Source organism: Diorhabda sublineata, chromosome 6 (genome assembly GCF_026230105.1).
Source record: "Diorhabda sublineata isolate icDioSubl1.1 chromosome 6, icDioSubl1.1, whole genome shotgun sequence".
Taxonomy (NCBI): Eukaryota; Metazoa; Arthropoda; class Insecta; order Coleoptera; family Chrysomelidae; genus Diorhabda; species Diorhabda sublineata.
In genome coordinates, this window is record NC_079479.1 from 17,428,066 (window position 1) to 17,445,413 (window position 17,348).

The following is a 17,348-nucleotide window of genomic DNA, read 5'->3' on the forward strand; positions in this document are numbered from 1 at the left end:
GAGCGACGCCGGAAACTAATTATAGTCTTTCTCCTGTTTATATAACAACCAGTTCGAAGCATTGTGTATAATTGGTTGCCTCTCCTTAAGGGTGAGACTAAATCAATTATATACAAATTTGATATTTCTAATTCTAAAAACAACTATCTAAACACATCAGATAAAGGAAAGTATCGAAAAAAATACGTGGTATCATGTATTTTCTCATAGAGATTTCGAAAATCACATTAGTTTTCGAATTTAAGCATCGGTTTTCGTGAAAATCCGATTTTTACGTTTTTTTCTCCACTTTTTCCCCCTAAATGATCTTTTTTCGAAAAAACTGATAGCTTTTCTGGGATCCTTATACCAAAATACCGCTCTGTGCAAATCACATTAGTTTTCGAATTTGAGCAATGGTTTTCGTGAAAATTCAATTTTCTTGTTTGATTTTTACTGAAAGTGTTTTTGTAACGCCTGTTATATCCGCAACCAGTTATATGACTCGCTTTTAATTCTCAATTCCCGATCACCAAGTTTCACATTTTCCATTTGGAAATCTGATTGTACAGCATCGGCATCTTTGAAATTGACATATCTAAATCCTTTTCCCATACTGGTACGAGGGTCTCTGACAATTCTAACAGCTGATTCTATCAAACCATAAGGTTCAAATAATTTCCATAACTGCTCTTCTTCAGCTCCTTAGGTCTCAAAGGAATAATAAATATAATTAATACTTATTGAATATTCAAAAATATGTATGTCATTAATAAAACTTACAGAAATCAAAATTTCCAACGAACACACAAATGCTTTTCTTTGAAAACATTACCATTTTGTTGAACTGCATTTGAGCATCTTCTTGTTTGACAAATCTGTAAAAAATGAAGGTAAAAAATGCCAATACTAATGAGAAAATATTAAAGCAATCAATAATAAAATTTAATATTAATTTCCATTAGTTACCTATGTTGAATCTGTTAATTAATAAATTTAGATAGCATTTGAAATAATATAATATATCTGATTTGGAAATTAAATATTACCTTATAAAACAAAAGATAGATACATACTCTTTATATCAGAATGAAATTCTTTTTTGATGGAAGCGACTTTTTTGGGTATTTTTGGATCACAACGGGTATACCTTTAAACCTTAATGTCTTCTCAATTGGCCCATATTTATATTTTTAAAACACTTTTGATATTTTTCTTTTTATAATCTATAGAAACATTTCACTATCAACTATACTATTTACAACACTATTTGTTAATAATTTCTTTATTTTCAGACTACATTCTAAACTATCGTTTCCATTTACTTGTTCTTCTTCACCGTTAACCGATCCATTTAAACGGCTGCTAGCTGATAATTTTGTTTTCTTTACCTTATTTTTTTTGGACTTGGTTCTGTAGTATCCTTATCCTGATTTAATTGTTCTTTTTCACCATCAACTGTGGTGCCATCCATCATTTGATACTTTTTTTTTATTTTTCATTCTCTCCTTGTTGATTACCTCTCATACCATTTTTTTCTTTGCGTTTTTTGTTCCTCTTTTGTTTTCAAAATAGATGCCGAACTACTCACTTCATTATCGTGTTAATTCAAATTATTTTTACTAGTTGATAAGCATTTCTTTCTGCAGATTAGTGTTTCCTCCATCGTTTAAATGTTGTTTGATATCCAACTTTCTACCCTTACCTTGTTTCTATTCGTTTAGTTTGACTGGAAATTCTCCTGACTTTAATTTTATCATCAGTGTTATTAAATCAGCTATACTTCATATCATCATCATATGTTCAGAAAAACAATGGTTATTCTATAAGAAATTCTTATAGTGAAAGTAGATTGTTTAGAATTCAATATTTTTAATGGTTTACAATGGATTCTGGTGTGTTTATTTTAGAAATCTTTCATTTATATTATATTCTGTTATTGACCATTATTAGTCCCTTTTTTGTTGAAAGTATCCTTGGGTTGATATTTATATTTGAAAAATAACACGTGCGGTGCAGTTTTGGAACTCTTTTTATCTGTTTGTAGAATAGTTTGTTTACATTATATCGAGGGTTTAATACCGATAACGAAAAATGATCGTGCAGCCCCTTCTTGGATGCCTTTGTCTTTGTTCCAAGAATTGTTTGTTTCTAATATATTTTTTTTGATATTTATGAGATTACATTCAACAGAATTGTTAGAGAGTTAAGGACCACCCTTCACTATGAGAAATTTTAAAATCGCATTATTCTACATAAATAATAGATAGTAATACCAAAATATTTATATATGTTGAGGATTTAATACCGATAACAAAAATTGACCGTGAAGCCCCTTTTTAGACGCCCTCATCTTTGTTGGAAGAATTTCTTATTTACTTCACATTTCGAATTTATATTTGATATTCATGAGAAAAATAATGTTCAATAGAATATTTTCTTATATGGTTTATGTAATTTGGGGATGAGGACCACCCTACATTATGGGAAGTTTTAAAATCACAGAATTCTCGATATCAAGATAACAAAAAAGTTTTGATTTTGTCTTTATACATATGCAACTAATTTTTTGGAAACATCGTTTCAAATTCTACGATCCTTAATTAATATAAAAATTTTCATGTACCTGTAATCACCAATGAAAGTACTAATTCGAAAAACGAAGGTATGTCGTAAAACATTAAAAGTATATATTACCAAAAGGAAATTACTATTATTTGCTGCCCATAACCTCTACTTATATAGCCATTTAATAATATTAAGTTATTGTGAATTGTAATAATTAAATCTATGCCATGTTTTATTGTATGAAGTATATCTATTATCACTAATTATTCGAAACTTTCTTAGAAATATTATTAAAAATTTATATTGCTCTTTAAAAACACTATTTTATTCAATATGGAAATTATATAACAAAATATGTAATATTTAATTACTTATTATTTAATAAATCAAAACTTTTACATCTTCTCAGTTCATTGACCCCTTTCGAATTCGTTGGGAATGTCTAGACTTGTTTTTGACTTGCGCACTTTAAATGTGACGTCACAAGCTTTAAACAATGCATTTAATTATTTAGATAATGAAACTTTGACAGTATTACAAATTCGGGCAGACATATTTGATGCTAAATTTTCTATTCGTAAAATTTCGTGCAATTTTGTTTTCGATGGTGAAGTGAAAACTATTTTCTTATTGATATAGGTAAGATATTATTCTCTTTATGTAAAAATTAACGAGATTTGTCCAATTAAAGTTTCCAGGAAAATGAACGATTTCAGTGTATTACATTTTATGGAATGCTAATGTTATATTATTATTTTATTAATATTTTCAAAGTAATTAAAATTAAGCATATTCTTCAGATAATTTGAAATTGTTTGAATCATTAATTTACTTATAAACATTAAACAAACGATAATCTAAAATATAGCATCAAATAGTTCGTTGACCCTTGTCTGTCTAGACAGCATGTCGGCCAACTTTGTATGTCGACGCAATTATTGTTCACGTCAAATCTTTTCAACTGTAATGTGTTTTTTCATATAAAAATATATATAGATATTAATATTAAAATACCTTATTTCGATTGTAGTACAAAATAGTTATTATTAGATAAATAAAATACAGAGATACCGGATTTGTTCGATAACGACAAAAAAAACTTTCGATTTCTAGTTTTAAAAATGTGACTAATGTTGAAAATTTTTATTAGAAACATTGGAAATTCTCAGTATATCGATAGAAAATAGCTTTTATTTGAAAATTTTCGTGAAACGGATTGAAAATAAACATTAAAAATTATTTGTTTTTCTTTGATGTTTGTGGACGTGCGTGTTAACAATAATCCGATAAAGAATTTTCCGTGTTTTAATGCAATATTGTGAAAATTATGGATAAACGGAAAATTCTTAACTACCAAGATGGTGATTTCCTCATTTGTGAACTGGTGAGTGATTTTTTGTCTTATTCATTTGATTTTAAATTTACTACCTAAAATATTTCTTGTCATTTGGTCTCAGATTATGGAGTGGAAACTATTTTCTTTTATATATCGGTTATATGCCGCCATTCTTTTGGAACTTTGAATTTTCAAGTGCATTAAACTGGGGATCTTTTAATAAAACAAACTTAATCTAATCGTTTTTCACATATTTTTTTTTGATTGATAGATACTCAATACATAATTAGCTAAAGGGTTGTTACTAAACTAATAATTGAGTTTTCTGTTTCATAGAAAACTTTCCAAGTGAAGGTTTCTAATATTTTTTTTGGTATTTGTTCCTCTTGTTCAATAATTGGTGGGTATAGGAAAGAGAAAATTATTTATTGTTTGAATTTAGTGCTTAGCTGCTTCAATATCTTTGTTTTTTCGAATAGAAAAAAATTTGAGCTAATGAAGTTGTCAAGAATGTTTTTCTGGTGACTGATTTGCATTTTGAAAACTGTTTAGTCAAAACTTTCAATATTCACTTTTCAATTATTTAATTTCTGGTGTGAGCTTCTCGGGGTACAATAATTCCTAGGTAGGTAGAAGATAGTCTTTAGGGTTGATATTTCAATATCTTTCGAGGGATTGTTATTCTATTTTTAAAATTTTATGTTTATTTTATTGTCCAAATGTAATAATTATGATTGATATTTTGATAAATTGTTGAACCTTCTCAGATCCTTTCTTTATCCTTCCAAGAATTTTATCTTCAAAAACCAACCACCCTTTTTTGTTTATTTAAGCAAACTTATATACCTCTTCTCGATGTTTCCTTTTATAATTCGTATTCTAAATGTAATATCCAAAATTTAGGACTTGATAAAGGCTTTATTTATTACTGGGTAGAAAATGAAACAGAAATTTTGAAACTTGAAATAAATTCTACACTGTATGAATTCTACGTTCTTTCTTTACTTAATAAACGTTTTCATGTACCTACCTGTAATCACTAATGAAATTACTAATTCGAAAAACGAAGACGTAGAAAAGTTGAAAATATATAATAAGTACCTATCTAGTGTCCTAAAAAGAAACTTTGTTAAGCTTTCTTAACCACTTTGTCAGATATCGTCGATTAACATCCATTGAAGCCCATTGAAGTCGATTGTCACTTTGTCTTGATTGAAAATTTTCAAAGTCTATCTTCCTCATTTGAAGTCGAATTTCAACATTTCTCATATATTTGAATGAGTTTGCATCTAACTTTGTCAGATATCGTCGATTTACATTCATTGAAGCCCATTGAAGTCGATTCTCACTTTGTGTTGATTAAAAATTTTCAAAGTCTATCTTCCTCATTTGAAGTCGAATTTCAACATTTCTCATATATTTGAATGAGTTTGCATCTAACTTTGTCAGATATCGTCGATTTACATTCATTGAAGCCCATTGAAGTCGATTTTCACTTTGTGATGATTGAAAATGTTCAAAGTCTATCTTCCTCATTTGAAGTCGAATTTCAACATTTCTCATATATTTGAATGAGTTCGCATCTAACTTTATCAGATATCGTCGATTTACATTCATTGAAGCCCATTGAGGTCGATTGTTACTTTGTGTTGATTGAAAATTTTCAAAGTCTATCTTCCTCATTTGAAGTCGAATTTCAACATTTCTCATATAATTGAATGAGTTTGCATCTAACTTTGTCAGATATCGTCGATTTACATTCATTGAAGCCCATTGAAGTCGATTCTCACTTTGTGTTGATTGAAAATTTTCAAAGTCTATCTTCCTCATTTGAAGTCGAATTTCAACATTTCTCATATAATTGAATGAGTTTGCATCTAACTTTGTCAGATATCGTCGATTTACATTCATTGAAGCCCATTGAAGTCGATTCTCACTTTGTGTTGATTGAAAATTTTCAAAGTCTATCTCCCTCATTTGAAGTCGAATTTCAACATTTCTCATATATTTGAATGAGTTTGCATCTAACTTTGTCAGATATCGTCGATTTACATTCATTGAAGCCCATTGAAGTCGATTCTCACTTTGTGTTGATTGAAAATTTTCAAAGTCTATCTTCCTCATTTGAAGTCGAATTTCAACATTTCTCATATATTTGAATGAGTTTGCATCTAACTTTGTCAGATATCGTCGATTTACATTCATTGAAGCCCATTGAAGTCGATTCTCACTTTGTGTTGATTGAAAATTTTCAAAATCTATCTTCCTCATTTGAAGTCGAATTTCAACATTTCTCATATATTTGAATGAGTTTTGCATCTAACTTTGTCAGATATCGTCGATTTATATTCATTGAAGCCCATTGAAGTCGATTCTCACTTTGTGTTGATTGAAAATTTTCAAAGTCTATCTTCCTCATTTGAAGTCGAATTTCAACATTTCTCATATATTTGAATGAGTTTGCATCTAAGTTTGTCAGATATCGTCGATTTACATTCATTGAAGCCCATTGAAGTCGATTCTCACTTTGTGTTGATTGAAAATTTTCAAAGTCTATCTTCCTCATTTGAAGTCGAATTTCAACATTTCTCATATATTTGAATGAGTTTGCATCTAACTTTGTCAGATATCGTCGATTTACATTCATTGAAGCCCATTGAAGTCGATTCTCACTTTGTGTTGATTGAAAATTTTCAAAGTCTATCTTCCTCATTTGAAGTCGAATTTCAACATTTCTCATATATTTGAATGAGTTTGCATCTAACTTTGTCAGATATCGTCGATTTACATTCATTGAAGCCCATTGAAGTCGATTCTCACTTTGTGTTGATTGAAAATTTTCAAAGTCTATCTTCCTCATTTGAAGTCGAATTTCAACATTTCTCATATATTTGAATGAGTTTTGCATCTAACTTTGTCAGATATCGTCGATTTACATTCATTGAAGCCCATTGAAGTCGATTCTCACTTTGTGTTGATTGAAAATTTTCAAAGTCTATCTTCCTCATTTGAAGTCGAATTTCAACATTTCTCATATATTTGAATGAGTTTGCATCTAACTTTGTCAGATATCATCGATTTACATTCATTGAAGCCCATTGAAGTCGATTCTCACTTTGTGTTGATTGAAAATTTTCAAAGTCTCTCTTCCTCATTTGAAGTCGAATTTCAACATTTCTCATATATTTGAATGAGTTTTGCATCTAACTTTGTCAGATATCGTCGAATTACATTCATTGAAGCAGATTGAAGTCGATTCTCACTTTGTGTTGATTGAAAATTTTCAAAGTCTATCTTCCTCATTTGAAGTCGAATTTCAACATTTCTCATATAATTGAATGAGTTTGCATCTAACTTTGTCAGATATCGTCGATTTACATTCATTGAAGGCCATTGAAGTCGATTCTCACTTTGTGTTGATTGAAAATTTTCAAAGTCTATCTTCCTCATTTGAAGTCGAATTTCAACATTTCTCATATAATTGAATGAGTTTGCATCTAACTTTGTCAGATATCGTCGATTTACATTCATTGAAGCCCATTGAAGTCGATTCTCACTTTGTGTTGATTGAAAATTTTCAAAGTCTATCTTCCTCATTTGAAGTCGAATTTCAACATTTCTCATATAATTGAATGAGTTTGCATCTAACTTTGTCAGATATCTTCGATTTACATTCATTGAAGCCCATTGAAGTCGATTCTCACTTTGTGTTGATTGAAAATTTTCAAAGTCTATCTTCCTCATTTGAAGTCGAATTTCAACATTTCTCATATATTTGAATGAGTTTGCATCTAACTTTGTCAGATATCGTCGATTTACATTCATTGAAGCCCATTGAAGTCGATTCTCACTTTGTGTTGATTGAAAATTTTCAAAGTCTATCTTCCTCATTTGAAGTCGAATTTCAACATTTCTCATATATTTGAATGAGTTTGCATCTAACTTTGTCAGATATCGTCGATTTACATTCATTGAAGCCCATTGAAGTCGATTCTCACTTTGTGTTGATTGAAAATTTTCAAAGTCTATCTTCCTCATTTGAAGTCGAATTTCAACATTTCTCATATAATTGAATGAGTTTGCATCTAACTTTGTCAGATATCGTCGATTTACATTCATTGAAGCCCATTGAAGTCGATTCTCACTTTGTGTTGATTGATAATTTTCAAAGTCTATCTTCCTCATTTGAAGTCGAATTTCAACATTTCTCATATAATTGAATGAGTTTGCATCTAACTTTGTCAGATATCGTCGATTTACATTCATTGAAGCCCATTGAAGTCGATTCTCACTTTGTGTTGATTGAAAATTTTCAAAGTCTATCTTCCTCATTTGAAGTCGAATTTCAACATTTCTCATATATTTGAATGAGTTTGCATCTAACTTTGTCAGATATCGTCGATTTACATTCATTGAAGCCCATTGAAGTCGATTCTCACTTTGTGTTGATTGAAAATTTTCAAAGTCTATCTTCCTCATTTGAAGTCGAATTTCAACATTTCTCATATAATTGAATGAGTTTGCATCTAACTTTGTCAGATATCGTCGATTTACATTCATTGAAGCCCATTGAAGTCGATTCTCACTTTGTGTTGATTGAAAATTTTCAAAGTCTATCTTCCTCATTTGAAGTCGAATTTCAACATTTCTCATATATTTGAATGAGTTTGCATCTAACTTTGTCAGATATCGTCGATTTACATTCATTGAAGCCCATTGAAGTCGATTCTCACTTTGTGTTGATTGAAAATTTTCAAAGTCTATCTTCCTCATTTGAAGTCGAATTTCAACATTTCTCATATGTTTGAATGAGTTTGCATCTAACTTTGTCAGATATCGTCGATTTACATTCATTGAAGCAGATTGAAGTCGATTCTCACTTTGTGTTGATTGAAAATTTTCAAAGTCTATCTTCCTCATTTGAAGTCGAATTTCAACATTTCTCATATAATTGAATGAGTTTGCATCTAACTTTGTCAGATATCGTCGATTTACATTCATTGAAGCCCATTGAAGTCGATTCTCACTTTGTGTTGATTGAAAATTTTCAAAGTCTATCTTCCTCATTTGAAGTCAAATTTCAACATTTCTCATATAATTGAATGAGTTTGCATCTAACTTTGTCAGATATCGTCGATTTACATTCATTGAAGCCCATTGAAGTCGATTCTCACTTTGTGTTGATTGAAAATTTTCAAAGTCTATCTTCCTCATTTGAAGTCGAATTTCAACATTTCTCATATATTTGAATGAGTTTGCATCTAACTTTGACAGATATCGTCGATTTACATTCATTGAAGCCCATTGAAGTCGATTCTCACTTTGTGTTGATTGAAAATTTTCAAAGTCTATCTTCCTCATTTGAAGTCGAATTTCAACATTTCTCATATATTTGAATGAGTTTGCATCTAACTTTGTCAGATATCGTCGATTTACATTCATTGAAGCCCATTGAAGTCGATTCTCACTTTGTGTTGATTGATAATTTTCAAAGTCTATCTTCCTCATTTGAAGTCGAATTTCAACATTTCTCATATAATTGAATGAGTTTGCATCTAACTTTGTCAGATATCGTCGATTTACATTCATTGAAGCCCATTGAAGTCGATTGTTGTGTTGTGTTGTTTTCAATCAACACAAAGTGAGAATCGACTTCAATGGGCTTCAATGAATGTAAATCGACGATATCTGACAAAGTTAGATGCAAACTCATTCAAATATATGAGAAATGTTGAAATTCGACTTCCAATGAGGAAGATAGACTTTGAAAATTTTCAATCAACACAAAGGAGAATCGACTTCAATGGGCTTCAATGAATGTAAATCGACGATATCTGACAAAGTTAGATGCAAACTCATTCAAATATATGAGAAATGTTGAAATTCGACTTCAAATGAGGAAGATAGACTTTGAAAATTTTCAATCAACACAAAGTGAGAATCGACTTCAATGGGCTTCAATGAATGTAAATCGACGATATCTGACAAAGTTAGATGCAAACTCATTCAAATATATGAGAAATGTTGAAATTCGACTTCCAATGAGGAAGATAGATTTGAAAATTTTCAATCAACACAAAGTGAGAATCGACTTGAATGGGCTTCAATGAATGTAAATCGACGATATCTGACAAAGTTAGATGCAAACTCATTCAAATATATGAGAAATGTTGGAATTCGACTTCCAATGAGGAAGATAGACTTTGAAAATTTTCAATCAACACAAAGTGAGAATCGACGTCAATGGGCTTCAATGAATGTAAATCGACGATATCTGACAAAGTTAGATGCAAACTCATTCAAATATATGAGAGAGTTGAAATTCGACTTCAAATGAGGAAGATAGACTTTGAAAATTTTCAATCAACACAAAGTGAGAATCGACTTCAATGGGCTTCAATGAATGTAAATCGACGATATCTGACAAAGTTAGATGCAAACTCATTCAAATATATGAGAAATGTTGAAATTCGACTTCAAATGAGGAAGATAGACTTTGAAAATTTTCAATCAACACAAAGTGAGAATCGACTTCAATGGGCTTCAATGAATGTAAATCGACGATATCTGACAAAGTTAGATGCAAACTCATTCAAATATATGAGAAATGTTGAAATTCGACTTCAAATGAGGAAGATAGATTTGAAAATTTTCAATCAACACAAAGTGAGAATCGACTTCAATGGGCTTCAATGAATGTAAATCGACGATATCTGACAAAGTTATATGGAAACTCATTCAATTATATGAGAAATGTTGAAATTCGACTTCAAATGAGGAAGATAGATTTGAAAATTTTCAATCAACACAAAGTGAGAATCGACTTCAATGGGCTTCAATGAATGTAAATCGACGAAATCTGACAAAGTTATATGGAAACTCATTCAATTATATGAGAAATGTTGAAATTCGACTTCAAATGAGGAAGATAGACTTTGAAAATTTTCAATCAACACAAAGTGAGAATCGACTTCAATGGGCTTCAATGAATGTAAATCGACGAAATCTGACAAAGTTATATGGAAACTCATTCAATTATATGAGAAATGTTGAAATTCGACTTTAAATGAGGAAGATAGACTTTGAAAATTTTCAATCAACACAAAGTGAGAATCGACTTCAATGGGCTTCAATGAATGTAAATCGACGATATCTGACAAACTTAGATGCAAACTCATTCAAATATATGAGAAATGTAGAAATTCGACTTCAAATGAGGAAGATAGACTTTGAAAATTTTCAATCAACACAAAGTGAGAATCGACTTCAATGGGCTTCAATGAATGTAAATCGACGATATCTGACAAACTTAGATGCAAACTCATTCAAATATATGAGAAATGTTGAAATTCGACTTCAAATGAGGAAGATAGACTTTGAAAATTTTCAATCAACACAAAGTGAGAATCGACTTCAATGGGCTTCACTGAATGTAAATCGACGATATCTGACAAACTTAGATGCAAACTCATTCAAATATATGAGAAATGTTGAAATTCGACTTCAAATGAGGAAGATAGACTTTGAAAATTTTCAATCAACACAAAGTGAGAATCGACTTCAATGGGCTTCAATGAATGTAAATCGACGATATCTGACAAAGTTAGATGCAAACTCATTCAAATATATGAGAAATGTTGAAATTCGACTTCAAATGAGGAAGATAGACTTTGAAAATTTTCAATCAACACAAAGTGACAATCGACCTCAATGGGCTTCAATGAATGTAAATCGACGATATCTGATAAAGTTAGATGCGAACTCATTCAAATATATGAGAAATGTTGAAATTCGACTTCAAATGAGGAAGATAGACTTTGAAAATTTTCAATCAACACAAAGTGAGAATCGACTTCAATGGGCTTCAATGAATGTAAATCGACGATATCTGACAAAGTTAGATGCAAACTCATCCAAATATATGAGAAATGTTGAAATTCGACTTCAAATGAGGAAGATAGACTTTGAAAATTTTCAATCAACACAAAGTGAGAATCGACTTCAATGGGCTTCAATGAATGTAAATCGACGATATCTGACAAAGTTAGATGCAAACTCATTCAAATATATGAGAAATGTTGAAATTCGACTTCAAATGAGGAAGATAGACTTTGAAAATTTTCAATAAACACAAAGTTACAATCGACCTCAATGGGCTTCAATGAATGTAAATCGACGATATCTGATAAAGTTAGATGCGAACTCATTCAAATATATATGAAATGTTGAAATTCGACTTCAAATGAGGAAGATAGACTTTGAAAATTTTCAATCAACACAAAGTGACAATCGACCTCAATGGGCTTCAATGAATGTAAATCGACGATATCTGATAAAGTTAGATGCGAACTCATTCAAATATATGAGAAATGATGAAATTCGACTTCAAATGAGGAAGATAGACTTTGAAAATTTTCAATCAACACAAAGTGAGAATCGACTTCAATGGGCTTCAATGAATGTAAATCGACGATATCTGACAAAGTTAGGTGCAAACTCATCCAAATATATGAGAAATGTTGAAATTCGACTTCAAATGAGGAAGATAGACTTTGAAAATTTTCAATCAACACAAAGTGACAATCGACCTCAATGGGCTTCAATGAATGTAAATCGACGATATCTGATAAAGTTAGATGCGAACTCATTCAAATATATGAGAAATGTTGAAATTCGACTTCAAATGAGGAAGATAGACTTTGAAAATTTTCAATCAACACAAAGTGAGAATCGACTTCAATGGGCTTCAATGAATGTAAATCGACGATATCTGACAAAGTTAGATGCAAACTCATCCAAATATATGAGAAATATTGAAATTCTACTTCAAATGAGAAAGATAGACTTTGAAAATTTTCAATCAACACAAAGTGAGAATCGACTTCAATGGGCTTCAATGAATGTAAATCGACGATATCTGAAAAAGTTAGAAGCAAACTCATTCAAATATATGAGAAATGTTGAAATTCGACTTCAAATGAGGAAGATAGACTTTGAAAATTTTCAATCAACACAAAGTGAGAATCGACTTCAATGGGCTTCAATGAATGTAAATCGACGATATCTGACAAAGTTAGATGCAAACTCATTCAAATATATGAGAAATGTTGAAATTCGACTTCAAATGAGGAAGATAGACTTTGAAAATTTTTAATCAACACAAAGTGAGAATCGACTTCAATGGGCTTCAATGAATGTAAATCGACAATATCTGACAAAGTTAGATGCAAATTCATTCAAATATATGAGAAATGTTGAAATCGACTTCAAATGAGGAAGATAGACTTTGAAAATTTTCAATAAACACAAAGTTACAATCGACTTCAATGGGCTTCAATGAATGTAAATCGACGATATCTGATAAAGTTAGATGCGAACTCATTCAAATATATGTGAAATGTTGAAATTCGACTTCAAATGAGGAAGATAGACTTTGAAAATTTTCAATCAACACAAAGTGACAATCGACCTCAATGGGCTTCAATGAATGTAAATCGACGATATCTGATAAATTTAGATGCGAACTCATTCAAATATATGAGAAATGTTGAAATTCGACTTCAAATGAGGAAGATAGACTTTGAAAATTTTCAATAAACACAAAGTTACAATCGACCTCAATGGGCTTCAATGAATGTAAATCGACGATATCTGATAAAGTTAGATGCGAACTCATTCAAATATATGAGAAATGTTGAAATTCGACTTCAAATGAGGAAGATAGACTTTGAAAATTTTCAATCAACACAAAGTGACAATCGACCTCAATGGGCTTCAATGAATGTAAATCGACGATATCTGATAAAGTTAGATGCGAACTCATTCAAATATATGAGAAATGTTGAAATTCGACTTCAAATGAGGAAGATAGACTTTGAAAATTTTCAATCAACACAAAGTGAGAATCGACTTCAATGGGCTTCAATGAATGTAAATCGACAATATCTGACAAAGTTAGATGCAAACTCATTCAAATATATGAGAAATGTTGAATTTCGACTTCAAATGAGGAAGATAGACGTTGAAAATTTTCAATCAAAACAAAGTGAGAATCGACTTCAATGGGCTTCAATGAATGTAAATCGACGATATCTGATAAAGTTAGATGCGAACTCATTCAAATATATATGAAATGTTGAAATTCGACTTCAAATGAGGAAGATAGACTTTGAAAATTTTCAATCAACACAAAGTTACAATCGACCTCAATGGGCTTCAATGAATGTAAATCGACGATATCTGATAAAGTTAGATGCGAACTCATTCAAATATATGGGAAATGTTGAAATTCGACTTCAAATGAGGAAGATAGACTTTGAAAATTTTCAATCAACACAAAGTGAGAATCGACTTCAATGGGCTTCAATGAATGTAAATCGACGATATCTGACAAAGTTAGATGCAAACTCATTCAAATATATGAGAAATGTTGAAATTCGACTTCAAATGAGGAATATAGACTTTGAAAATTTTTAATCAACACAAAGTGAGAATCGACTTCAATGGGCTTCAATGAATGTAAATCGACAATATCTGACAAAGTTAGATGCAAATTCATTCAAATATATGAGAAATGTTGAAATCGACTTCAAATGAGGAAGATAGACTTTGAAAATTTTCAATAAACACAAAGTTACAATCGACTTCAATGGGCTTCAATGAATGTAAATCGACGATATCTGATAAAGTTAGATGCGAACTCATTCAAATATATGTGAAATGTTGAAATTCGACTTCAAATGAGGAAGATAGACTTTGAAAATTTTCAATCAACACAAAGTGAGAATCGACTTCAATGGGCTTCAATGAATGTAAATCGACGATATCTGACAAAGTTAGATGCAAACTCATTCAAATATATGAGAAATGTTGAAATTCGACTTCCAATGAGGAAGATAGACTTTGAAAATTTTCAATCAACACAAAGTGAGAATCGACTTCAATGGGCTTCAATGAATGTAAATCGACGATATCTGACAAAGTTAGATGCAAACTCATTCAAATATATGAGAAATGTTGAAATTCGACTTCAAATGAGGAAGATAGACTTTGAAAATTTTCAATCAACACAAAGTGAGAATCGACTTCAATGGGCTTCAATGAATGTAAATCGACGATATCTGACAAAGTTAGATGCAAACTCATTCAAATATATGAGAAATGTTGAAATTCGACTTCCAATGAGGAAGATAGACTTTGAAAATTTTCAATCAACACAAAGTGAGAATCGACTTCAATGGGCTTCAATGAATGTAAATCGACGATATCTGACAAAGTTAGATGCAAACTCATTCAAATATATGAGAAATGTTGAAATTCGACTTCAAATGAGGAAGATAGACTTTGAAAATTTTCAATAAACACAAAGTTACAATCGACCTCAATGGGCTTCAATGAATGTAAATCGACGATATCTGATAAAGTTAGATGCGAACTCATTCAAATATATGGGAAATGTTGAAATTCGACTTCAAATGAGGAAGATAGACTTTGAAAATTTTCAATCAACACAAAGTGAGAATCGACTTCAATGGGCTTCAATGAATGTAAATCGACAATATCTGACAAAGTTAGATGCAAACTCATTCAAATATATGAGAAATGTTGAATTTCGACTTCAAATGAGGAAGATAGACGTTGAAAATTTTCAATCAACACAAAGTGAGAATCGACTTCAATGGGCTTCAATGAATGTAAATCGACGATATCTGACAAAGTTAGAAGCAAACTCATTCAAATATATGAGAAATGTTGAAATTCGACTTCAAATGAGGAAGATAGACTTTGAAAATTTTTAATTAACACAAAGTGAGAATCGACTTCAATGGGCTTCAATGAATGTAAATCGACGATATCTGACAAACTTAGATGCAAACTCATTCAAATATATGAGAAATGTTGAAATTCGACTTCAAATGAGGAAGATAGACTTTGAAAATTTTCAATCAACACAAAGTGACAATCGACCTCAATGGGCTTCAATGAATGTAAATCGACGATATCTGATAAAGCTAGATGCTAACTCATTCAAATATATGAGAAATGTTGAAATTCGACTTCAAATGAGGAAGATAGACTTTGAAAATTTTCAATCAACACAAAGTGAGAATCGACTTCAATGGGCTGCAATGAATGTAAATCGACGATATCAGACAAAGTTAGATGCAAACTCATCCAAATATATGAGAAATGTTGAAATTCTACTTCAAATGAGAAAGATAGACTTAGAAAATTTTCAATCAACACAAAGTGAGAATCGACTTCAATGGGCTTCAATGAATGTAAATCGACGATATCTGACAAACTTAGATGCAAACTCATTCAAATATATGAGAAATGTTGAAATTCGACTTCAAATGAGGAAGATAGACTTTGAAAATTTTCAATCAACACAAAGTGAGAATCGACTTCAATGGGCTTCAATGAATGTAAATCGACGATATCTGACAAAGTTAGATGCAAACTCATTCAAATATATGAGAAATGTTGAAATTTGACTTCCAATGAGGAAGATAGACTTTGAAAATTTTCAATCAACACAAAGTGAGAATCGACTTCAATGGGCTTCAATGAATGTAAATCGACGATATCTGACAAAGTTAGATGCAAACTCATTCAAATATATGAGAAATGTTGAAATTCGACTTCAAATGAGGAAGATAGACTTTGAAAATTTTCAATAAACACAAAGTTACAATCGACCTCAATGGGCTTCAATGAATGTAAATCGACGATATCTGATAAAGTTAGATGCAAACTCATTCAAATATATGGGAAATGTTGAAATTCGACTTCAAATGAGGAAGATAGACGTTGAAAATTTTCAATCAAAACAAAGTGAGAATCGACTTCAATGGGCTTCAATGAATGTAAATCGACAATATCTGACAAAGTTAGATGCAAACACATTCAAATATATGAGAAATGTTGAAATTCGACTTCAAATGAGGAAGATAGACTTTGAAAATTTTCAATCAACACAAAGTGAGAATCGACTTCAATGGGCTTCACTGAATGTAAATCGACGATATCTGTAAAGTTAGATGCGAACTCATTCAAATATATGAGAAATGTTGAAATTTGACTTCCAATGAGGAAGATAGACTTTGAAAATTTTCAATCAACACAAAGTGAGAATCGACTTCAATGGGCTTCAATGAATGTAAATCGACGATATCTGACAAAGTTAGATGCAAACTCATTCAAATATATGAGAAATGTTGAAATTCGACTTCAAATGAGGAAGATAGACTTTGAAAATTTTCAATAAACACAAAGTTACAATCGACCTCAATGGGCTTCAATGAATGTAAATCGACGATATCTGATAAAGTTAGATGCAAACTCATTCAAATATATGGGAAATGTTGAAATTCGACTTCAAATGAGGAAGATAGACGTTGAAAATTTTCAATCAAAACAAAGTGAGAATCGACTTCAATGGGCTTCAATGAATGTAAATCGA

At 30.7% G+C, this 17,348-nt stretch overlaps 1 protein-coding gene across 1 annotated transcript in view; it reads left to right on the plus strand.

Moving 5' to 3' along the window:
* The first annotated feature begins 3,080 nt into the window (after positions 1-3,080).
* LOC130445379 (uncharacterized) overlaps positions 3,081-17,348 on the plus strand; it is a 124,334-nt gene continuing 110,066 nt past the window's right edge. Inside the window, exon 1 of the mRNA XM_056780970.1 lies at positions 3,081-3,931. Within this exon, the coding sequence (XP_056636948.1) occupies positions 3,906-3,931 (26 nt within the window). The 5' untranslated portion in view covers positions 3,081-3,905. The remainder of the gene's footprint in view (positions 3,932-17,348) is intronic.